Source organism: Zootoca vivipara, chromosome 4 (assembly GCF_963506605.1).
Source record: "Zootoca vivipara chromosome 4, rZooViv1.1, whole genome shotgun sequence".
Classification (NCBI taxonomy): Eukaryota; Metazoa; Chordata; class Lepidosauria; order Squamata; family Lacertidae; genus Zootoca; species Zootoca vivipara.
The window spans coordinates 77864756-77890891 of record NC_083279.1 but is presented as its reverse complement, the minus strand read 5'-3'; the positions used below and the strand labels follow the sequence as shown (position 1 = coordinate 77890891).

The 26136-nt window shown below is 38.8% G+C and overlaps 1 protein-coding gene across 4 annotated transcripts in view; it reads right to left on the bottom strand.

Moving 5' to 3' along the window:
• Nucleotides 1–26136, bottom strand: part of FLT1 (fms related receptor tyrosine kinase 1) — a 110231-nt gene that overhangs the window by 73029 nt on the left and 11066 nt on the right. For 3 of the 4 annotated variants that reach the window (XM_035114270.2, XM_035114269.2, XM_035114272.2), the window contains exons 3-10: nucleotides 25629–25852; nucleotides 20834–20958; nucleotides 13352–13514; nucleotides 13124–13260; nucleotides 11017–11191; nucleotides 10691–10808; nucleotides 7686–7855; nucleotides 7154–7310 (exon numbers count right to left, since the gene is read on the bottom strand). In XM_035114270.2, the coding sequence (XP_034970161.1) occupies nucleotides 7154–7310; nucleotides 7686–7855; nucleotides 10691–10808; nucleotides 11017–11191; nucleotides 13124–13260; nucleotides 13352–13514; nucleotides 20834–20958; nucleotides 25629–25852 (1269 nt within the window). The remainder of the gene's footprint in view (nucleotides 1–7153; nucleotides 7311–7685; nucleotides 7856–10690; nucleotides 10809–11016; nucleotides 11192–13123; nucleotides 13261–13351; nucleotides 13515–20833; nucleotides 20959–25628; nucleotides 25853–26136) is intronic. The other variant, XM_060273818.1, reaches the window with a different exon arrangement.

The following is a 26136-nucleotide window of genomic DNA, read 5'->3' as shown; positions in this document are numbered from 1 at the left end:
CTAAAAAACAAACAAACCAAACCCTAGAAGTTACAGAAATTGGATGCAATACATATAACACAGACAAAACTGATACGAACCAGAAATAGACGGATCTATTCATCCCTAAGTCAAACACATCAGAACATATATCAAAAGGAGAGAAGTTGAAAGGGGGGAGATTCTGGCAGTGGTCCCAGAAGCAAACTGCCTGCTGTCACATGACGAGGAACAGTCCACACCATTGGCCCATGAAGTAAATGATGTAATATCTGTGCAAATGGTGGTCACCCTTTTTATGTAGTAAAATGCTGTATTGGGTTACTTTAGCTGCCAAAACTTAACCAGTATTTGTATGCAGTACAGACCCTCAGTCTACTCTCTCCACAGCAAGCAACTCTTTATATGAAATGCTTACTATACAAAAATGGGTTTGATACTGAGCTTCCCCATGCAAATCCATAAGGATGGGCTCATTGGGTAAGACCTGCTTTGAGAGAATTCTGTCCCCCTGTTGCTTTGTCTCTAGTCTTGTAGTTAAGATATGTATTCATTTTGAATACAAGTTACATTTAACTATAGTGTTTGTTATGAACTAGTATATTACTACCCATGGAACTAAGTTAAGATATGTATTCATTTTGAATACAAGTTACATTTAACTATAGTGTTTGTTATGAACTAGTATATTACTACCCATGGAACTAAGCCTCTTAAGGTAACGGCCATACGAGTAATAGCATATTGTGGCAATAAATCCCATACACTAATTCCCATACACTAATCTTGCACTACATGACTATCTCCTTTGTGTGTTTCGAACATACTACCAATCAATTTAATTGAACAATTCCACTATCTTGTTTTCTAAGAGGACAATGGCTCTATTTCCTCTTACTATATGATCCGTAAATAATTTTTCTGATGCCCAACCTTCTTAACATTTTCTTTAACCTGTAAGAAACTAGAAAGTTGAAATACAAACACAAAAAAGAATGATATTAAAACATAAAATTGAAAACAAGAGGTTTAAAAAAGCAAGCAAACATTTTACAGTTGAAGTGCTAGTTTTCCTTATCAGGTGCAAAAGCTGCATCCCTTGGAAAAAAATGTACAAGTGCTATTCAATTATGTGCTAGGAGAGGCTAGTATCTTCTCCATTCATAGGGTTCAGCCAAAATAACAGCCAAAACAACTCACTTAGAACCCAAGGCAAAACTCTGACATGCTATTCATCCATGGCATTTCCATGGTTGTTGTTTTTTATTATTTTTTGAAAAGTCCAAAGAAGGGAGAAATTACTCTGCCTTGAAACTGCTTTAAATATGTGTCCCATTCAAGGAAAAATGAAGAGTGAATATTGTTTTTAATATTAAGCACACAAATAATTTCAAGGTCCAGGGAGGGAAACTTAATTCCCCCCCCCAATTAACACATCTGCTGTGAAAACACCAGTGACCATTTGATGCTGCCCCAAGTTCTGCTTTTCTACAGAAAGCTCCCATATTATTCAGAGAGATTTCTCTAAAAATAATAATGAAAGTTTGGGTCCTAATCAAGCTGCAAAACTGCTTACAATGTGATTTGTGGGCTCCCTCTGACACTGTTTCCAGTTTTAAAAGGTAATTTGAGCCACCCAGAGAACCATCTATTGCACAGAACTCCTGGAGCTATGGAGATAACAAAGTGTTTTAATGTACAATCTCCCAGAGAGTGGCAGCATGACATCAAGTCCTATCCATGTCATAGAGAATTACAGCATTTACATTGTGCATGACAGCAGGACCCCACACACTAATCCACTCCTTTAGGTCATAGGAATTACCCTTTAAAAACTGAAAAAAGACTCAGAAGCAGGACTGCAGATTTCAAAGTGGACACTGGATCTGATCTGGTCATTGCTCTAAGTGGTGCAGATCAGAACCAGAGTTCACTGGATTCCATTTCCATTTCCATCCCTATCCCTAACCTGTCCTTTGTGCAGAGATTCTAAGCAGACTATTAAAACAACTTCTCCACAGCATTTACGGTAGCTCTCTTTGCTACATTTTCCCCATCCAAATTGAATCAACCCATCAGTGACTCTAGGAAAAAAACAGCAACATAATTTATCCTTCTATGCCTTTATGTTTTATGCTTCATCATCATTTATTAGACTTGGGAAACGATGATGATTTAAAGGACATAGTGATAGAACTTGGTTAATAAAGACCTTGGTTCAATGGAGACACATAAAGAAGCCTTTGACAAAAGTTTCAAGCATATTAGTTGGAAATAATTGGCTGCTGTATTAACTGTGACAAGAACAAGCAATGCAAATTATCATCACTATGTACACAGAGAGGTCAGTGCTAGTTCCAGTTCTCCAGAGTTATTATTAACAAGATGCAAATTGCAATCTGTTTGGAAAGGGCCACGGTCTCCTTGCTTCCTGTTTCATAGAATGAAAGTTGCTGTTCATTAGAAGCTACCAAAAATCTGATTCAGAATAAAAGGCCAGGGCATATAATTACTTGCTTTATCTTACCATTTGTTTAGTCTGAATAAATGGAAGAATATATTAGTTGAACTGTTTTACCTTTTCCTATTTGTCTGAATGGAGAGGGCAGAAATCTCCTTTCTTTTCTTTCCACAAACTTTTTTATTTTTTGCATACCCTAAACTTTGTCCCATCTCTATAAAACACAAGTTTCTTTTTAAGCTATATGTCAACTGTAGGACTTGGTTCGACCTTACATGATGCTTCTTTCACTGCACAATAAAGAAGTTTAAATCTGAATTACATGAATACCTAACTAAAAGACTCCTTTACACTACAAAAGTGGCATAAAGACCCTCTCACCTTGATCTACAGTGCATTCACTTGGAAGTACGGTAAATCTCATTTATTTCAAAATAACTTATTGCCTTGGGGTCCATGGCAGATGGGGCAGGAATGGCAGGATCCTTCAGGGGAAAATGAGGACCGTGGAATTGGAAGTGGGGAGAGTTCAGGCAGTGATGAGAAGGAGGGTTCTACCCTGCTGTTGAAAGATGTATCATGAGGAAAGAGAAGCTGGTGGAGTCAGTCCCAACCCACAGCTAGAGCAGCAGTGTGCCGCGAGACGCTGGCTGGTGTGCCGCGACGTGCGGCGACGAGAAGGGCGATTTGCATTGTCACGTGCCTGGCGGCCACCAATAGACAACACTGACCCGCCGGAAAGCAATATTTCTCCTCCTCTTTCCCAAAGCTCAGTGCAAACACAACACTGACCCGCCGGAAAGCAATATTTGGCAAGTGTTTCTTACAGTCATAATTATAATATAGGGCAGCACAGAGTTAAATTTTTTAACTTTTTTAATGGTGGTGTGCCTCGTGATTTTTTTCACGGAACAAGTGTGCCGTGGCCCAAAAAAGCTTGAGAAACACTGAGCTAGAGAACTGCCTCCAGAGAGTGAGCGCCACAAAGTAGCTGAAGAGGCAGTTGAAAGATCAGCAGAGCCGGCTGAGGTGGAGAATCAGAGGCTGGACTCCATTACCAAAGATGTGCAGTTATCTGCATGAACAGACCCTGTATCCTCTTCCCCACCCCCCAGAATCACCAACCTGCAAACTCAAGTCTTCTGTCTTATGATGGAAACCACACAGATGATCTTATAACTGCCTATGGATTTTTGAACTGTGTATCTTGTATTGTGAACTGATGTTGAGACCCTGCGCTGACTTCTTAAAGAAAGCTTTTTGGTTTTCTTGAGCCGAGAGTTTGAGTACTGTGTCCAAGAGTAGGAGCCAAGACACTTATGTCCTAGTAGCCTTGTGGGCAAATTGCACTTTTGCAAATTGCAAATTTGACTTTCAGCAAAAGTCACTGAAAGTCACTGATGTGGTGTACCATCATCCCAGACAACACTTTTCATTGTCCTTTACTATTGACCATGTAGGCTAGGATGGATGAGAGTTGAAATGTAGCAGCCAGAAGGCACCATGTAGAATATCCCTGTTATTCATGTTGGTAGAGCCATTGACTACATATAATAAAATCACAGAATTGTAGTTGGAAGGGACCCTGAGGATCACATAGTTCAACACCCTGCAGGGCTGGAATCTCAACTAAAGCATCTATGATAGATGGCCACCCAAACTCTACTTAAAAACCTCAAATGAATGAGAGCACACCACCTTCTGAGGGAGTCTGTTCCACTGTCAAACAACCCTTATTGTCAAAGTTTTTCTTGACGTTTAGTTGGAATCTCCTTTCTGATCTTCCAGTGGAACACCCGTCCATCAGACATCAAACAGATAAACAACTATTTGACTTTTAGAAGACATCTGAAGGCAGCCTTGTATAGGGAAGTTTTTAATATTTGATGCTTCATTGTGTTTTTATATTTTGCTGCAAGCCAACCAGAGTGGCTGGGGCAACTCAGTCAGATAAGCAGCATAAAGATAATAAAATTATTATTATTTTTTATTATTATTCCTTTGGTTTGGGTCCACAGCAGGAGAAAACAAGCTTGTTCCATCTTCCATGTGACAGCCCTTAATATATGTGAAGATGGCTATATATCTCTGCTCGGTCTCCTCTTATCTAGGCTAAACATACCCAATCCCTCAACTTTCCTCATACAGCTTGTGACTAGGGAAAGGATGCCAAAGGTGTGTCCAGTGAGTGTGCTGGATTTTCAGGCACCAATAGGACCAGACTATTACCATTATTTCATATAAATATCTACATTCTTAGTGCACCAGATTTTCATATGCTCTTACCTTGAACTAAACCAAGATTTGGAACAATCACTCTACAGGGTTGGCATGGTGAAAGCAGAAACACACACACACACACACACACACACACACTCTAATGATCTTCCATGTTTGCAGACACCCACAATTAAATTTGGGCAGGTCAATACATTTCTAAACACACACAATTAGCACTTGTTCTTGTAATTTTGCATGCTTCATTACTATTCTAAACTACATTGCCTCTCAACAACTACCCAAGCACATACTAATGATTCTGCCATTCAGTCTTTTCTTTAATGCCACTTTAAAATAAGTAGTAAAGATTTGTAATTAGACTGGCAGACTATGTTCCCCTAAGGCTCCTAGCTACACTGAAGAAGGGGTTATTATTTTGATTGCGCTGTGGAGGGAAGAGATAAGCCTGTCCACGCCATGTGCTTCCTTCCTGATAACAGTTATCCTCCCTGTTCAAGTAGTCAAGTAAAGGGGGGGGAGGCAAATGTGTGGCTGCATGCTATGCATTTAGTGAACATTTAGTTTGGCCCACTGTGGGAAAGTAGATGGAGGGATTGAAAGTTCTTTACTGATTTTGAACCTAGTTGGTATCTACATATATAAGATTTGAACTGATTTCGTATCTGTTTTGTTCCTGTTTAAATTTGGTTGTTTGTTTGTGTGTAGTTTTTCAAATTGTTTTTATAAAAGCAAAGGTTTTCACTGTTTTTATTTCTGCAATTGTTCTCTATATGATTTTATTGTATTGTAAACTGCTTCAGGATGCCTCACAGGAAGCAATTAATAAATTAAATAAATAACTCTTACAGAAAATTGATGTTGTGGATGACGAGTGGTCCCACATGACTGATATAACATCTGCACAGGATTCTCCTAATAGATTGATGCTTGCTTGAAGATATCACCAATCAATCTGGTGATAATATTGTAACTGCAAATCAACTTAATGAACACTTTGCATAGCTACTAAATTCTTCATTAGGAAGTTATAACAGATAGAAAAAAGTTGTTCTAGCATGAATCCCCCTACTAATCTATTTGCTTTTTGTAGGACATGCTTCCCAACAAGAACACTCAAAAATTGAGTTGATGCAAAACATTTTTTCTAGATCTTATGCGAGATAAACAAGTCAATGTTCAGATCAGTGGTAATCTCACATAGGCTGATATTATTAGTTTTACTGAGAATTCTAGTCCAGCTGGGCTCTGGCTAATGTCATTCAGGGCAAGAGAGTGACTTGGGGAAACAGAAAGCTCTTTCAAATACTTCTGCACAAGTGAAGACCACACCTTTATTATCTCAGGACAAACATGTGAGAAAAGTTCATCTGTTGTGAAAACATGAAACTACAGCAAGTGCCTTTGAGAACATGTCCTTCTGACCACAAAAAAAAAAAACTACAAGAAAATGTCACGGACGGGATAATAAGGACAGGCAAAAAGGAGGAAATGTTTCATCCTTTTGAACTTCATCCCACACCAAGGCTTTCAGCCTCAATGGATTTATCTCTGAGAACAGCTACCCCCTGAGATGAGCGCCACAACCCCAGAGTCGGTCACGAATGGACCTAATGGTCAGGGGTCCCTTTACCTTTACAATTCAAAGGATCATATGGGTTTGGCTGCTTCCCTGCCCTGCTCAACACCAATTTGCCCCTGGCAGTATGGTAAATGGTCTAGGGATGATTAGAGCTGTAGTTCAACATCTGGTTGGCCACAGGTTAGCCACCCGTGCTCTAAATGGAGGTGGTAAGCCATATTTAGTCCTCTGCCTCTCCAGAGAGTACAGAGTGGAAATGTGTTGGTTCCTTCACATCCCAGGAGTGTGTACACTTATGCATCATCAAAAAGAAGGAATTTGCATACAAAGTACTATAATCCAAATAAAAATACAATGCTTCCAATCATAGTGGAAAAGGCTGGAACCCATGTGCTTGCTCAGTCTGCTGACCAAGTCCTAACTGCTGATAGGCAACTTCAAGAACCCATACTTTAAACCAGACTTTGACTGGACAGCCCTTCAAATAGAGGACACCTTCAAACAGAGGACTGTCCTCTGTAAAGTATGAGACATTGCCACCCTCCAGTACAACAACAGCTTTACACAGGGCTGCTCAAGGGATAAATCTAACCTATCTATCATCAAGCCAACAGAGTACTAGGTTGTTGGAGCCAGCTTCCTCCAGCAGGCCTCCAAGCTACCCAGTGCAGTTGGGCTATATACCAGGGACTTCTCATCTCCCCCTTCTCTTCTGTCAGGGAACATCCTACACATGCATACCATAAATGCCAATGTCATTAATTCAAAGTATGATTTGTAGCTTTATAAACACAAATTGCATAACACGAGTTACAAATATTAAAGGAGACTTCAGACAACAACACAGAAGGCTAATGGCAGGGTATTACAAAAAAGAAACTGAAATGATCTACCTTGCTGAGGAATTTGTCTGTTGACAAGGTTGCCAGGTCCACTTTATTGTAGGTTGAGGATTACCATAAACTATGCAAGTTAGGATTTGCTTACTTCCCAGTTGATAAAGATTAGGGCCAGGAATTGATGACACTTTTTCATAGATCTGAGGTTTCACTGTAAAATAAAACCAGCAATACAAAGAAAATCAAATTGTTGAAACAACATGCACCTTATTATCTTTAAAGGTAAACAAGAAAGGCCTCCAGCTCTTAGGACAGGCATCCCCAAACTGCCGAAGTTTGGGGATGCCTGTCTAAGGAGCTAATGCCATTGCCAGGCTGAAGTTATTCCAACTAAGAATACAATCCTTATTATTGAGTTATTGGGTTGTCTTTGTTTTTGTTTTATTATGTATTGTCTGTCTTTTTTATTGTTATTTTATGTTGTGAACCGCCCTGAGATCTACAGGTATAGGGCAGTATGCAAATTTAATAAATAATAAAATAATAATAAATAAAGTCATTAATATAAATTGTGTTGTCAACTTACCATTTATTCTCAGAGTGACTGTCAAGTTTTTATGCAAGTTCCATTGCTGAGTGCTCAGCAATATAGTGTACTTTCCTGCATCTTCTTCAGCAACATGTTTTATGATTAGTGAATAACCTTTAATTATATACCGGGCACACATTTCAGCAGCAGGTAACCCATCCTTCAACCTATTAAAAGACAACCAGAATTCATAATTCTGCAACTATTTATGTATATTCCATAGGAAGTGTCAGTCAAATATAATCTGTGCTCAAGAAGCAAATTGGGTCCCAAAGCTTATAAATGTTTTAAAACAGTAACGTGAGGGGGTTAATTACACCTTACAAGGAAAAGGTGGCTGTTGATGATTAACATTCTTCCCACACACCTCCTTAGCAACATTAGGAAAAATATATGTGCAATGCAAAGTTGTTGCATGCTGTATTTCTCCAGTCTCTAGAGGACGGTTAATAAATTAAGAGCAGTGGCAGGGAAACAATCAAGGGAGGTAACAGGAATTCCTGTTGGTATCTTCTTCTTTTCAGGGCTCCAAAGCTAAGGTTTGCAATGAACACCAAAGCTGAATACATAATCAACCAACCAACCCTGCTTTAGTAACATAGTGCTTTCAGAGCATTTGAAATATCTGCATTGATCTCAAAGGTGTTTTTTAACACACACACCCCAAAAAACCTGTTGGTTTAATTCTCTGGTGCAACAGGATATCAAGATATGGCCCCAGAAAGGCTGTAAACATCCCTTCAAAAAATCCAATCCTCAGAATGGTTTCACACATTACTACCACTGGGTGCAGAGGAAACACAGATCTGAGAAAGGCTATTGTCTATGTGTCCCGCTGTAGGCTTCACAGAAGCACCTGGCTAGCAACTGTTGGAAATTAGATGCTTCTAGATGGGTGCTTATTGTGGAAATGGTGCTCTGCATACTAGGTTTTTGCAGAGTCCACAGAATATCATTGGCATCAATGTGCCAGTCTGCATTTTTCTACCCATTTAATCCAGATTTACTCTTTCTGGGGGAAATCTTGTAAGACAAAAAGAAAATGTGTTGTCAACTACTCATTTGCAATATCTTAGTGATCTGTCTGTATTCTTATTTATCAAGACTTTCCTTAAATTCTTGCAGTTTGAGTGGGTTCATTGTGTTTCCTTGTAGTGTGACTCATAAGAGGGTATGACTAGGTATGCTTGATGAATTTGTTATTTGTGAATTCTAACAAAAACTGAACTGATCCACAGCTCCAGACTAACATGCAGATTGGAATGTAGTTTTCTTTCAGATTTTGCACTTCTCCAAATTTTGTATTGTAGTTCTTGTCTCAAAAACATGCCAAAATGCATACAAAATGTGTATTTTGGGCTAAAATACATTTAGAAATGCATTGTTTTTAAAGAAATATGTTTAAAACTGGAAGAAAATACATTCTTAAAAAAATGATGAATCTTTGTGTTGTTTTTTAAATAGAATAATGCAGAAATTGAATGAACTTGTAAATGGACACCTTATAAACTGACATGGCCCAGACATAGACTGATTCATCCTAGAGATAACCCATAGCATGCAAATAAATACACATTATTTTATCACATTTTTCCCTAGTAGGGAGCTGAGGCCATTAATTGCTCTCAAACTGTGAAAGAAGTTCATCTATACGCTTTGCATGTTCCAGAGAACACAACAAAACACACAGTGTAGATGAAATGCAAGTGTTAAAATATATGTGCAGCTATGCTAAAAAAAAAACCCCTCCAAAAATAAGTACAGTATTGTGAACTAGCACTCTACATGCATGTAAGGAATTGTCCTATTCAGCCTTGTAACACAGCATTTAACAGTAATGAATTCAACCACAGCCGCTGACATTTACAATTATTTAAACAAAAACAAAGACGAAAATAAGATCAAAATTGATAACATTGTTTTCTATTAAAATTATACCAAAGCACTCCTTGAAAGACTTCTTAAGATAGTGTGCAGAAGTTTAGAAAGAATGGGTCACCAAAAGGCCAAACTAAATGTGACATTAAATGTGTTGCCATCTGCCTGTCCCTTGCCCCCTCCACAATGAAATATCAGCCATTGTGGGGAGTGGGTTCCTGTGTGGGATTGTGACAACTTTTATTATGGAGACAAATGGCCTTGCAATTAAAATGCTAATGGCAGGTGAATACCTTCAAGGTTGCTTTTCAGGCTAAGATAGGTGAATCCAACACGTGTCTGCCAGAGATTCATTTGAATTCAAGCTTGAACCTTAAACATTGCACGTGTTTGACTCATGCGCGACCGCATATACATGCAGCACCAGGAAATAATTAAATAAATTGGTTTAAATTGCAAAAAGGGCAAAAATGACCCCCAAAGAGTGGGGAAACTGCAAAAAAGGCGCAAAAAGAGTAGGAAAATAGCCAGCAAGCCCAGGAACCTTTGCAACTGCAATCCCATGAGCCTTTGCACCAAACTTTGAGGTCTGTGGATGGTTGGAGTTTGCTGTTTCCACATCATCCTCCAGCAATGAGGAAGACCGAGAGCCACCACTGCCGCCATTCATGCCAGTCTGGTAAATACAGTAACTGCAGTAACTTCCTGCCTTTGCCCCAAGACAAATATGCACTGAGGTTGCCATATTTTAAAAAGCTTAAATATGTTGAGCTTTTTTTTGGCCAAAGTTGTTGACATTCAGCAATTTCTATCCAGACATTGTTTCCGATGGCCGGCTGTGTCCAGGAAGTGGTTGCAACCCTAAGTGAAATAAACATGGCTACTTTGTAAGCTACTTTGAAAACATGCATATTAACAGTAACAAATAATTTATTCCAAGTCCATTTCAGGGCACGTTTATTCATCTTTTAAGGAGTGCCTGGTGTGCTATGGTCCATGGGGTCACAAAGAGTCGGACACGACTAAACGACTACACAACAACAAGCAATGTATAATCCTGAGCAAGCATGTTATACTTCCAAATAAGTAGCTTCTTTCTCTATGCAGAAAAAGTGTAATCCTACCATATAACCTCTGGTGTAGGAAACGCTTTCACTTTCATAGAAAGTCGATAGGACTTCTTGCCAGATATAATGTCCAGTACATTTTTTCTTCTATATTTCAAACTGATGAATGGTTTATCTTAAAAAAATAAATCAAATAAAATATGTGTTTAAGATAGTGGTTCTGGACAAGTAAAAGTATAACTGAAGCCACTTGAATACACAGATAACACAAACTGGGACAGCAACCCTGGTCTTTTACACAAAAGTCATCCATCACTAAGGATTCTATTCATCACCCTGGAATATGAATATCATACATTCTGCACACACATAATGTTTCTTACCATAAATATGAACAGTTGTTTTAACTGATCTCACAGATAGGCCACTTGTCACATTGCAGGTATACTCTCCTTTATCAACATCACGGACTTTATCAACAACAATAATACTGTAGAATAGATTGGGTTCATCGTTCCTTGGTATAATGCTTTTAGTTATGGTCCCTCTGTTGCTTGCCTAGACAGGAGAAAAAGGTTTACATGGAAAAAAGCTATTAACACACAACTTCAACCTCACAGGGTTGTTGTGAGGATAACATGGTGAAAGAGAGAGTCATCTATGCCACCTTGTGCTGCTTGGAGTAAAGGTGGGATATAAATATGATAAATAAATATAAAATAAAATAAACTGCCATTTGTGGTTTATTCAAGTAATGCAAATTTAACACTTTACAAGGCCCCATGGTGTTGTGTATTTCACAATTTAAAACAGAGACTGTTTCGCTGCAGTTCAGAAGACCATGCAAATACCGTATTTTTCTGTGTATAAGACTAGAGTTTTTTCCTTTAAAATAATGTAAAAAATTAGGGAGCGTCTTATACACGGATTCATCTCTCCCCCCATTTTCTTTAATCTGAGTCCCCCAAAATAGGGGGAGTCTTATACATGGGGGTGTCTTATAGATGGAAAAATACGGTACTTCATATAGAAAATTAATTTCTGAAAGGTGCCCACATATCTATAAAAGAGAAAAATACTATATAGTATTTGTTATTGATGTCTAGCTATTAATTACACTAGCTATTAATTAACCTCATCTGATACACTAGCAACCACTTCCAAAATTTGTACATTTTAATAGCTGCTTCTCTCCGGGAATAACAGGAAACTGCAATGCTCACAAACAGCACAAAGAAGATGATGGACTCATAATCTGAGCATGGTGGTAAAGGATATACCAAAGAGTAGCAGTCACGGTGAGAGTTATTGGGAGACAGCAGCCAGTATATTGGGTTTGACTGTGGCTGTTCAGATCTTTGTGCAGCCATGAAGCTCAATAGTAAGGCTTGGCTATTCTCTCTCAATCTAAAAGGAGAGGATGGATAGAGAAATATAAAATGAGATTGTGATATTCTTGAAACATATGAATTGGCACCACACACAGAAGAACACATTCTTGTACTGTGGGCATCAGGTGCTTTTGGCATTAGAGGCAGAAACTACATATAGCTCCCTCCCTTCTGACTTCCATCTAATTAACTGGCAATCTTTTCTTATGCTAAATCAATATTGTGGTAGGGGTGGTCCCATTGGAAGTTAACTATAAACTACTACCTTCCTCTAGCATAGGGGTAGTCAATGTGGTATCCTCCAGATGTTGCTGGACTCACAATTCCCATCAACCCTAGCCAGCATCACCAATGGTTAGGGGTGATAGTTGTGCTCCAACAATATCTGTAGATTCAGTGGCTACTACAATAGCTATCATGACTTTAATATTCTTGCACAGAAATCAGATGGGTGAGCAGTTCCCACGTGTTGTTCACCAATGGCAAAGTTTAGCAAGGTTTACTTTGGATTCCTGACAAATACTTTTAAGTGGCAGCTGTTTGTGTGGATGCTCCTGAAATGATGAGGTGTTTAAGCTCACAACTGCTGTTTAAAAATAATTGTTCACATAAAAAGTGACATCTTGGACATATGAATTGTAATATTTTCTCTAAGGTTGAGTTGAAAAGCTGTCTGTTACTTTAAGAAAGATGGCAAAAATGATTTTTTCTTTAAAAAGAATGCTCTTCGCTGGTAATAAGTACCAACATCATGAAATCTAATAAGTTCCATTCATTTATTCATCGGTTGTTATGAAATCAACACAAATGCATTGTGTAAAGCTTGCTTGGTCACTCAAGCAGGAAACTGTAAAAAAAAAATCATTCAAGGCACTAAGATCACCCTAGTGCTATTTTTCTAGAAAAAGAGGTGCCAGAACTCCCCATGCACACCTCCTTCATTCTCTTAGAATAGCAATAGCACCCACACAAGAGCTGATGGAACTGAGTCCAGTGAGTTCCAGCTGAAAAAACCCCTGAACACCCCAATGGAATGTAAAATATGGGAAGTTCCTCTTTTTGTGGAATTCTATTTTTAGAAAAGAGCAAGAGTACCCACCTCACCAGGATAACTCCATGTGATCTGCACTCTTGTGTTCCAGGCGGTAGTGATTGTACAGTTGAGGACAAGCTTGTCTCCTTTTAATAACTTGACTGGTCTTGAGGCATTTAACTGGACACTACGGATTTCATTGTCTACACAATACATAAAGAAAGAAAAGTGAATCCGATAATTAATCAATTAAATAACTGAAACTACTGACTGGGAAAACCAAAAGATACTTACTCATCCTGAATGTCAGGTATTTTGTGCTGTATTCATGGCCATTAATACTTGTTTCACAGCTGAGAAGGCCTATGAATTTATATGTTGCATTTGGTATTATAAAGCCCTTTGTACTATCCCAGATTATTGTCTTTCCATCAGGAATGATGTTAACTCCTGGCATCTAAAAATGAAATGAACTCATTACTTCTTTTATTGTTAGGTGCTCCCCCCCCCCCCGAAACTAATGAATGGTTAATTTATAAAAGGAATTTTAAAAGTTCATGAACATAACTAAATACCTATATGAATATATTACTCAGAGGGCTTCCAATAGCACTTTTCTCTCATAACATGAAAAAGGTGTAGAATTTAACTATTTCATGTTTTTCCCCAAAATTTCATTATTCATAATTTTGTAATAGCAAAAGGGATTGCTCATGCTTTATTGCTATGCCATTGATTTCCTGTTGACCAATATGGTTCTATCAGAGGATGTTCTTCATCACATACCAGAACATTATTTTTGCCTCTAAATTGGAGTTGGGAGATTTTCTAATGCTGAGAGCAGGCCATTCCAGACAAGAAATAAACCTCGTAGCATGGGAATTTGCAAACACACACACACACACACACACAGAGAGAGAGAGAGAGAGAGAGAGAGAGAGAGAGAGTTTTGATATGAAAACATTTAAAGAAGGAAATACAGCCTATGATAAAATATGGTGGCATGTATATTTGTCAGGCATGTCTGTGACATCACAGCATGACTTCGAAGTCACAAATGAGCACGCGTGGCTTAGTATGCCCTTATGTTCCAAATTCCAGTGGCTTCTCTATGTAGAGCTAACTACAGAGGTCAGCAAGGCAGACACCTGCAAATGGCCTCAGAGACCAGCAATATCCACCACCTGCTCAACTGTCTGTAAACTGGGAGAAGCCAACACTGTGCCCTCAAGATATTGTGGACTACAACTCCCATCATCCTTAATGGTTGGTCAGCTGGGGCTGATGAAAGCTGTAGGCTGTAACACCTAGAGGGCAACACATTGGCTATCCCTGTTGTAAACTATCATCTCATGGCTTTGACTGAGCCAGAAATGAAAGCATCATAGAGTTGGAAGGCACCCCGAGGATCATCTAGTCCAACTCCCTGCAAATCAGGACTCTCAATGCATGGTTCCCTATCTAATCTGAAACCATACCGGACCCTGCTTGGCTTTGCAAATGTGCTAGCAGTTTTATTGCTGCACCACTGAGCATGCTCATGCAAGAACTTAACTTATCCAGGCATGGCAGAGCTCAAGACTGTACCTAAGCACAGGAGACCAAAATGAGGAAGCAAAAAGACACCATCAATTGTGCAGGAAGAATATGTTTTGTTCCACAAAACAAGTGAGGTGCTCGAGTGGGAGGGCATTGAGGTTGAGTGCCTTCTAGCTGCCCCTCTGCCCAAGTGAGCACCTGCTGTGTGCATACCAGCTATGTATTGAGTCATGCCACTCACATGAGGAAGCAAGACGGCAGCAGGAAAGGCTGTATGGCAGGCAGCAAACCACCTCTTGTGTAGTTTGTGCTGTAGAACCAAGGCAGCAGCAGAGGCTGCACACCAAGGCACCCACGGAGGTGAATCACTTCTGAATCTCCAGGGCTCACACCAAAAGAAATTTTATGCTCATAATGTTAATGAGGGGGGAAACTATGGTATTATTTTCAGCAACAGGAGAAGAAAGTGAGTTCAATATGCTTATGTCCAGAGTGCAAGGGGCAAGGAGGCTAAAGATCTTGTTTACACTCCTACCTCCCCTTTCACTGTAAATTTAAGAAATCTCTCATCATGTATGGAAACTAATGATTGCTGCTATACACAGTACAAGGGAACCTGTGACCCCCTTTTTAAAATCTAAAATCCATATACTATTGAAGTATAACAAAGATTTAAACAGATACCTTACAGGTCATCTATTTAGAAGGCACTGAGGTAATGGAACCTGTCTTTACACTGGCTCCCTTGACTATTGCTGTTTTAAAAGGCAGTAAAACATTATTTATTTTATTTGTTTTATTTTATTTATTTCATAAAATTTATACACCACTTGACCGTTAAAAAACCCTCAAAGTGCTTCACAAAAAGAATAAAACCATAACATTATCAGTAAAAACCATAAAAGAAACTATTTACTGTAAGTCATTCAAAACATAAAACCAACAATAAACTAACAACAGATTAAAGCATATAACCCCCATTCTACATGTCTGGGTAGACTTGTCTAAACTAGGATGTTCATGTCAATAGCCAGGGAGTTCCAGAATATAGGTGCTACCACACTAAAAAAACACCAATTATTTCAGGAGTGGAGGAGCAATTGGGCTATAATGAAGGGCAGTATACAAATTTAATAATTATAATAGTGCAGCATCCAGCACTTAATCTGGTTGGACAGCACCAGTTGTGGGTCAACTATGCTCTATGGTATGAAAAGAGGAGGATCTTAGCACCCATTGCTAAGGTAAAAATATATACACATAGGGATGCTGGGATTGGTCACTGAGCTTGGAGCTTTTGATTTAGACACTTCTGAATCAAAACCTAGAAATCTGCACTAACTGTGACAGTGGAGACTGCTAAGTATACTATTGCTACTTTCAAAAATTCAGTGATCATGGATCACAAAGCTCAGAGCTGCAAAGCAAATCACCTCCCCAGACAGAAAAAAAAGTTTTAATAGAATGAACAACAATCACAGCTAACACTAAAGTGACACAGTGGAATATACTTCCTTATCTTTACAGCATCTCTGCTAAGAAGCCATAATAACAATTTAAATGATGGGAGGAGTGTGTCCTGTACATACAAATAGTTTCTGCCACTTTACAGCCTGCTGACTGACTTTCTAAAGTGTCTTGAATTCTAGAGAGCCTATTGTGGTTACTACTGCCAGATATAAACATTTCCCTTTTGATCCTTCAACTGATTCATCATTGCAAATACAGACAATGACAATAAGAGGCATGCATGCACTGTTTCAGGATATTCTGTTGAAGATAAAAGTTTCCACCAAAGTCATGAATGTCTGCAGGAGGATTGGGAGGCATTCATTTTATAGCGCAAATGTTAATGCTGACTTAGCACTGGTGGTACAGTAGATGCATTGGGAGGAAAAGTTCCCTTTGATTTAATATGTACATCTTTAGGAATATTGGATCCATGAAGCACAGCATTCATTATCTACCCTGACTAGCAGCAGCTCTCCAGGGTTTCAGGCAGGGGAGATTCCAAGCCCTATCTAGGCCCTTCTGTATACAAGGCCTTTCTGAGCCTAGATCCTTCTCTATACAAGGCAGATTCTCTGCCATTGAGATACAGCCCTTTCCCTTTATTTATTTATCTAGCTAGGCTGGAGAACCTGTGGTGCTCCAGATTTTGTTATACTCCAAACACCCATGATCTCTGACCATTGGCAAGGCTGGCTGGGGTTGATGGAAATTTAACTGGGATGCAATCAGGATTTTAAGGATCCTGTACAATGTATGTGGTTTGGTCCTTCTCTCTACCTGCAAAGGAGGATACAAATTTGCATAAAGTTTGTATGTGCTTTGTGCCACATGCAAATTTATGCAAATCTGCATTTTGAGGGGGCAGAAGTCACACACAAGTAAAAAGATCTTGAAAGACAGAAGGTAAACAGATGAAACATCAGCATAACTGCATTTCCATATTAGGAAAGGTTTAGCCTATTCAATTTCTGTCTGCCACATAACTGTTAAGATACACAGACCAAATTTCTCCTCCAATATCAGTCCCAAATCATGCAAAGTTATCAGGTTCCATGAGCTGCAAACCAGTTAGGTTACTGCAGGTCTTTCCACCATCAGTGTAAGAATAGGAATGATATTTCAGATTGGGGGGTGGGTGGAGAGATTTACAGCAACCAAGATTCAGAAAAGATGTCTGTGCTTGGTTAAATTCAATATTACATTGTTATATAGTACACAGCACATTCCTAATATCAGAGCATTTGTTGTGGTTATTTATTTATACAGTACTTCATAACTACAGTATATGGTAGCAATATTATCAGCATGGACCGTCTCCCTTTTCTTTTGTTTTCCTGAGCAAAAAGGATTTGAGTCTTTCACCCAAATATACCTACTTAAATGTTTATCTCAGCAGCAACAATCTACATCCCAAGTTGCTACCACAATCAACTTAACAGCCGTTACAGATATATTTCTCTAAAAAAAGAACCACACAAACTGGCTCACAACAATGGATTGCATTGCAGGGTTGTCATACGCTTTGCAGGGTTTAAATAATCCACACTCTTTCAACCACAGTGTTTACTTGCAACACAGATGGACTAATGAAGGACTTTATTTGCATTTTAAAAATTTTTAAATTTTTACATTTTCAGGAAAAAATATTACGAGTTGTAGCCAATGCTCACTATTAGACAGACAGAAATTAATAGGCAAGGCTAACTTAGACACAATAATTTCAGTGGGTTTACTTGGAGTTTGTATGTGCTTTGTTGGATACAACCCAACATTTTTAGCATGAAATGACTTATCTGCTAAGCAAAGGATTGTTGCTCAGACAACTAAGAGGAATTCATGCTCTTGGTAGCTGAGGTTTAGAGCTATCTTTGCTGCTACTTTTTGCTTCATGTAGACATCACAGTTACGCTAAAATCCTGCATTTCTCAATTGTTTTCTCTGGACAACAATAACTTCCTTACCAGAGCAAAGCAAAGAATGGCTTCAAAATAAACCAGGAAGTCCTTTTTCCATTGTCTAAATTGATAGAAAAGTAGCCACCTATGCACCAGAGAAATCCATGACTTCAGAATGGAAATTGTCTTAAGAAGGGACTTCCTGGTTTAGTATGAAGCCATTTTTTTATTATTTTTTGCCTTCCACAGTGCATGTGTCAGCCTAGTTTTGCCAAAGCATTCCATCAATCACAACTGTGATTTCATACATTGGCTAAAAATAGTGCAAGGTGGGAATAGGGTCATTTGTTATGAAGCAATCATTGTATATGTGCACATTTTGCTTCATAATTCTTGTTATATATTAAAGAATTAAATTTAAAAATAAAGTTCATTATCTAAGAAATTGGTTCCCAATTAGGGGTCCAGGGACCCCTGAGGGTTTGCAGAATGCACCCAGAAAGTCTGTGCCCCCATCCTTTGCCTCCTCCAACTATATTCTTTTCATTTTTGCATGCTAATATCACAAATTTTATGGTCGGTTTTGAAATCACAATGCGATAACAATTTTGACCTGGCAATGCGCAGTAATATATTGCTCCTCACGCGAGGGAGAGCATTGTGGTTTATGTTGAACATAATGATTTATGTTGAAAACCAGATATCACTCAACCCTAATCTGTTTTTTAGTATACCTAAAATCCTTTGCTTATTAGGGGTTACCTCACAATTTGTTCAAAAAATTGCTTTGTGGAGTTAACTACCACAGAGTTATCAAAATTTTCAAAAGTAGGGGGTCCATGGCTTGGCTTTTGAAAAACATAAAGGTCCAGTCGTGACCGACTCTGGGGTTGCGCGCTCATCTCGCATTATTGGCCGAGGGAGCCGGCGTATAGCTTCCAGGTCATGTGGCCAGCATGACAAAGCCGCTTCTGGCAAACCAGAGCAGCACATGGAACGCCGTTTACCTTCCCGCTGTAGCGGTTCCTATTTATCTACTTGCATTTTGACGTGCTTTCGAACTGCTAGGTTGGCAGGAGCTGGGACCAAGCAACGGGAGCTCACCCCGTCACAGGGATTCGAACCGCCGACCTTCTGATCAGCAAGCCCTAGGCTCTGTGATTTAACCACAGCGCCACCTGGGTCCCACTTTGAAAAACATGGTCCTCAGTAATTAGCTAATTGGAAACCACTGATCTAAGACCCACCACCACTGAATCTGGATCCAATACAGCAGTACCATCTGTATAAACACACCCTTTTTGTTGGGGGTTGAGTCCCAAAACATCTCAAGGGCTACAGCTTCAAAAGGATGCATGCAGGCCAGCTGAAACTACTGGGTAAGCACTTCAGCACACTTAACATAATTTTAACAACTGAACCACATATCTGTAAACTAAACCTCAATATATTTCATTGGCTTTTTACTTAGTTTACTGAGTTGAAAAGCATTCAAACTTACTGTCCTTAATTTTTCTTAATTACCAAACAGCTATAAAAACCCCCCATATATATATTTCTGTGTGGTAAGGTGGGCAGTGCAATTTTTTGTGACAAACTGAGAAGAAAATTTTTGAGGGAGGGAGGGTGGGTTTAATGTGGGTATGTAAAATTAAAAAAAAGAAAGTTATTGGTTGAAAATTGTTAGCTAATGTGTCATGAGGCAAATACGCAACTGTAGTTGATCCGAAAGTGGTCAGAATAAAAGAAGCAAGCTTATCCTGTTATTCAAAACAAGTACACAAAGCTTAAAAAAAATATTTTGTCAAATAGCTTAAGAAACTCCCATTCTCTGTTCTGTGCATTCACAGTTTCACTTGCTGGACTGCAAACAACTTGCTAGACTACAAAGAACACTATGAGAAGTACTGGTATGTAATTTCTTAGGCATGTCTTCAGAAACATGGCAAACATAAAAATGGCTCTCAAATCTTGAGACTTGTGGTTGTGGGTAGTAGGTGTGATTGTATGTTATTCAACAGTGGATGTGTTTGGAAGAAAAATAAAATACACTTTTAAAAACTTTGTTATATATCCAGACTGATGGCTCCATTAGAAGTGAGGGACTGAAGTACAGACAGTGGGAGGATGGAGAAGTCATGGGTGCTAGAGAGCATTCAGTCATAGGATGAAGTGGAAGCAGATGGAGCTGTGTCATGCGTTTACTTCAGCAAAAGGCGGACAAGAAGATGAATGTTAAACCCAGACGACAAGATAACTTGCATTTGCTTAGTGTAAGAAGAGTTCAAATTGATTCCAGTGCATTTGCATTTGACTATTTTTTTCCAGTTCTTCTGTTAGAACTATATTCTGTAAACTGTTGCAGTTGGATTATTGTGAAACAAATGGACCCCTCCTCTGGCTGAATGGCTGTTGTTCATTTATATATCCTCCTCTAGAGGCGTGTGGCAATAAAAAACACCCCACGAAATATCACCACACAAATTGGTTCTTGCTTGCCTCTTTTTGATGCCTTAATACAACTTTCTGCTGTTTTTCTTGAGTCTGGCTACATTCTGCACAGCCAATTATTTTGCTTCAGTTTGACACTAGTTCTTTCAATGGATGTAGAAACATTCACTATACTTGTATACATAAAAACATTACTCAGCTGCATAAATTGGCCTTCCCCAGTCTAGTCCCCTCCTGATGTTTTGGCACTCAACACACGGGGATCAATGGAAGTTGTAGTCCAAAATATGTGGAGGGCACCAGGTTGGAGAATGTTAGCATAAACACTGTATAACAGATGTAGGAAGCAATCCAGTTTTACTTAGCAAAATCCAAATACCATTTTTAATGTAACAGGAATATCTGGTACTGTAACTCTGCATGGGATGATAAGTTCTTCTCCATAAAAAACGCGTATCATATCTGGCAGATCTCTGTTGAGCTTTACAAACGGACTGTGTGTGTCTGCAAAAAGAATAACAGAAAAATTAAGTCACAACAAATGACTTCAGTACACAAATGCAAACAAGACCATTATCCAATAGAGAGTCATGGACACTTACACCCATTGAATTGTGGTTCATGTTGTTAAATCAGTATGGGACATATCTGCCAGCCAGAAAAATGGGCTGGCTTGAGGAATTTAGGTCAGTGTGTGAAACTGTGTAGCTGGAGCTATGCATAGACCTGAACAAGCCACATATTCAGTGAGAAGCGTTTAATGGTTGCAAACTCTTCACCACTTAAGGTCACAATAATTTATTTTGCACAGAACATCTGAGCAACAATGTTCATAACTAGGACTCATTTCAATATACTGAAGCCAGAGCCCTTACAGCCAAAGGTTTTGAAATCCACCATATGCATCTCTACTTAATTTCTTTCATTGAGTTTATCTACTCTGGGAACTATATTTGCAAAACTATTTTTAATATAAAGTATCTCAGAATGCAATATTATACATGGGAAGCCTACCCAGTCATATAATTTTATTATGTCTTTGAGGTTTCAAGCTACTGGTTTTATTTCTATTTCAATAAAAACGTCCATTTGTTTCTAATGTTTTACTTTATCAGTATTTTTAATGAATATTTCCTATTGTTTTATGTAAATCACTTAGAAGTTTTGCTGACTTCAGTGGGGCTTACTCCCAGGTTAGTGGGTATAGTATTGCAGCCCTAGGTTGCTAATTGCTCTACAGCTATTGTGACTGCCAAGGACTTCTTTGTTTGTTTTAAGACGAAGGAGGACAAAAAAATTGCTTAAGTATCAAAACAGACTAACAACATTTCCTTTGCAATATGATCCAAGGAAAGACAAAAAGTTATCCTGCTTCTACAGTTGTAAAAGAAACAGTTTTTTTTCTTTGCAGGGGCTACAGTTATAAAGGGGGGTCACCAGCTCTTCATATCGCCAGTGAAATGCTACTTGTTACTACTCCCTTGAGACTCATTCATCCTTGTCACAAAATTTAAAGCTATTCTCCAAAACCAGCAAACTTTGCAGAGCAGTTTCCTGTATGTATAACCTGCAGGCCATTTTAAGTATGAGGAAGAGCTGCCCTAAAGATTGACCGTAGTGTCTGCAGACACAGTGTCACCACTGGCTGATGCCAGTAATGTACTAGTGGGGGGAGGGGAGTCATCTTGAGCCTTGCATCCCTTTTAAAGAGAGTGACAGGAAACCAGTACAATATGTAAAGAACATTCTAACTTTAATGGATACATTCATGTCACCAGTTCCACACTTGAGGTGACAGTCATGGGCCACTGAATGGCATTGTCTTTCTCCAACAATACTAACAACTGTATATATTCAAAAGTAATTTTTTCTTCGGCTTACAAATCACAGCCACACATTTAAACACAAACAACCTTCCAGATAATCCCATGTTAATATATCGCTAGCCTTCTTTATTACAAAAATACAGTAAAAATAAGAGTACTGTACTCAAAAACTTTGAGGGGAAGAAGAACAGAGGCAATTTTGAAGTAAGTTAGTATATGTTGTTTACTAAGTCAGAGGGGTAGGAGAAGGAGCAAAGAGGCAAGAAACTGAAGTGTAAGAAACTGGAGATAAAAAGAAAGTAAAATAGGGAGCATTTTGATGGATAATATATCTTCTAATTAAGTAACTATTAGATTTTTCAGGCTCTAGGCAGAGGATTGTCATAATCACTATCATAAACCTTCAGGTATATCAGCCAATTCAGCACTCTTCTTGACATCATCAGGGAGTTCCACTCTTCTTGTGAGCCCAGGGCCCTGTTTGCAGCCTAAAGCTTTCCAAATGTTTTCCTACCTTTGATTAAAAGGAATATGCATCACATTTTCTAGGACAGCAGCTTTTAAATTTGTCTGGAGGCTTTTCATAACCTTTATTTGATTTCACTTTCCTTTCCATCTTAAAACATGGCTATAAGGGATATAAAATATTAAACCCAGGGGTAAATTATTTCATTTAGAAGGAGATAGAACTCAATCTTGTATAGAAAAGAAAGGAAATTCTCAATGTTCGAACTTGGATGATATTTTGACATAAATGCACTTAACCACATTCCTCCCTCTGTGATATTTTGAAAGGGAAGTGTGGTAAGTTGAACAAGTACAGATGAGTTTAGATAAGCATCCTTGGGCACTTTGAGGGTGATTAGCTTTCCTGAGCCTTGCCACTCAGGATGACTGTTGAACTTGTGTGCAGGATACAGTGCACCTAAAGGCTTTTCATAACCTTTATTTGATTTCACTTTCCTTTCCATCTTAAAACATGGCTATAAGGGATATAAAATATTAAACCCAGGGGTAAATTATTTCATTTAGAAGGAGATAGAACTCAATCTTGTATAGAAAAGAAAGGAAATTCTCAATGTTCGAACTTGGATGATATTTTGACATAAATGCACTTAACCACATTCCTCCCTCTGTGATATTTTGAAAGGGAAGTGTGGTAAGTTGAACAAGTACAGATGAGTTTAGATAAGCATCCTTGGGCACTTTGAGGGTGATTAGCTTTCCTGAGCCTTGCCACTCAGGATGACTGTTGAACTTGTGTGCAGGATACAGTGCACCTTTGAGGCTAACCTGCCTTAGCTTACCAGAGTTGTGGGACACCAGGAAGAGGTAGCTCAGGAAGGCCTACCTATTCACCTGAATGGGTGTGATTCAAGGAAAAGGGTAATGACAACTTATGCCCCTCCCACTGGGGAAAGGTGGCTCACTCAATTCAAGTCAAGTAATCCTTTAAAGTGAGTTAAGAGTTAGTTTCCTAAACCTAACCCTTAAAAGTTAGTTTCCAGCCACCGTAATGAAATGAAATGTGGCCCTAGTTGAAACCCATTTATCTGGAGTCTTGTCTCATTATTTCTAATTGTAAAACTGCTTGTAAAATATAGCTGTTTCCTTAGGCCATGCAAACTTTTGTTACAAAGGTTTCAAAGTGGATTTGGTTCACATGAAAGGTGCAAAATTTATATTCCCTTTTAAAGTCTTTATTAATCAGATGGGCATGCTGTAGGCACTCAAGAATCTTTATTTTATGTTACTTATTAATCAAATATTAATATTCCTTTTTATTAAGATGCTGGGGGAGAGGACACCCCAAAAATATGTATGAGAGACATATGCAAGTTAATTTAGGAAATGTAGCCAACATCCATTATTTTGAAATGGTACACTATCATCCACAGAATGCACCCTGTAAAAGATCACGTATTTTTCTTTCCCACTGGTGACAGTAGGAAAACCAAGCAGTCACAATATTCAGGATTGTAGCCAAGCACTATAACAGGTTAATGGATGTGACTCAAGCACTAACCTGATAGTAAAAAATTAATTTCCTAAAAGTCAATTACATTGTTCTTTGACATTCCAGTGCTTTTTCTGGCAATGAGGTGGCATTTCACACCTTTTGCTTAAAAATGCACACACCTAGCAACAATAAGGATATTACTCAATATATATATTTGATACTGTAAGATATGGTTCATGCCATTTTCTAATCATTTAATAGACACATTTCTGGTCCGCTTCCTTTCAGATAAAGCATGCAAAATTCCACATGCCCCAAGTCTTTCCTGTTCTTTGTTTTTTCTTAGGCTGGTAGATAAAATGTTAACTCTATTTTGCATTTTGAATTGCATTCCCATGGTAGCCAAACTACATTTGACATAGGAGATCTGTGACTGAATCTCCCAATACAATTTTCAAATCTGAAAACATCTGAAGGGGATCCAACTTGGTCTGGGGGCTGTGGCACTGTGGAAGATGATATAGAACATTTCCACCCACACATACAGTCGTACCTCGGGTTATGACCACCTCGGGTTGCGAACTTTTCGGGTTACGAACTGCGATCCGGAACGGATCGTGTTCGTAACCCGAGGTATTACTGTACACACACTGTTTTGTTGATATAGCTGAAGCTGTTAATAGACCTAGTGCAGGGGAAAGCAGGATGCCATTGCCCAAATTCATTTCAAGTCTGTTCTAGAGCAGGGGTGGGTAACCTTTTGCAGGCCAAGCACTGCACTGATCCATGGCTAACCCTTCAACAGTCAAATGTCAAAATGGATACAACCAAAATGTATAAGTGGGTGTGCTGAAGGTGTAAAGTAGCCATGGCAAAAAAAATTAAAAGGAGAAATCGGGGTGGGCAGAGGAGAATAAATATCACAGCATATCATAGGATCACACCACAGGGTCCATTGGAGTGGCCAATTCCTACCCCCCTTTATTTAAATTGGAAAAAATTGTGGAGTACACAAAAGGCTGAGCCATCAAGGCATGACAGTGAAGGACCCATTGGAGCAGTGAATATACATAGAGAGATAGAAAGAGTCTTTGTGGGTCACAAAAAAACTTTTTGTTGGGCAGCCCACAGGTCAACCACCTGTTCAAAAAGCAAATAAAACGAGAAAAGGCTGGAAATCTTACAAATCTCCTGGTTCATGTCTGTTTTGGCCCCACAACTTCAAACACATTGCAACACAACAACCCCAAGTGGTTTCAGTGGACCCAGATGTTCCATTGATGATAACATGCTCATTTAGATGTAGATCCCTTTGCTTAAGTAATAATGCAAATTTAGCATTTCAGAGAAGTATTTTTTTTAATAAGGAAATATAATTGGGATCTTACCATTAATAAATACATATATTGTTGATACTGTCTTCTTCCTCACAGCACTTGAAGATGTATACTTGCAGCTATAATATCCTGTGTCACTTGCTTGAGCTTTGTTCAAAGTCAGGCGACTACAGAACTGTTTGCTGTTCCTTCCACAACTATATGGAATTATATTCAGTCGTTCGCTGTCCTTGCTTAGACTTTCAGGCAGAGACCATGAATGAGCCACTTCCCCACTGCAAATGCAGATAAGAAAGCAGAAGCATAAACAAACAAAACAATTATAGAGACCACAAGGGTCATCCAGTCCAACCCCCTGCCAAACAGGAAACACCATCAAAGCATTCCTGACATATGCCTGTCAAGCCTCTGCTTAAAGACCTCCAAAGAAGGAGACTCCACCACACTCCTTGGTAGCAAATTCCACTGCCAAACAGCTCTTACTGTCAGGAAGTTCTTCCTAATGTTTAGGTGGAATCTTCTTTCTTGTAGTTTGAATCCATTGCTCCGTGTCCGCTTC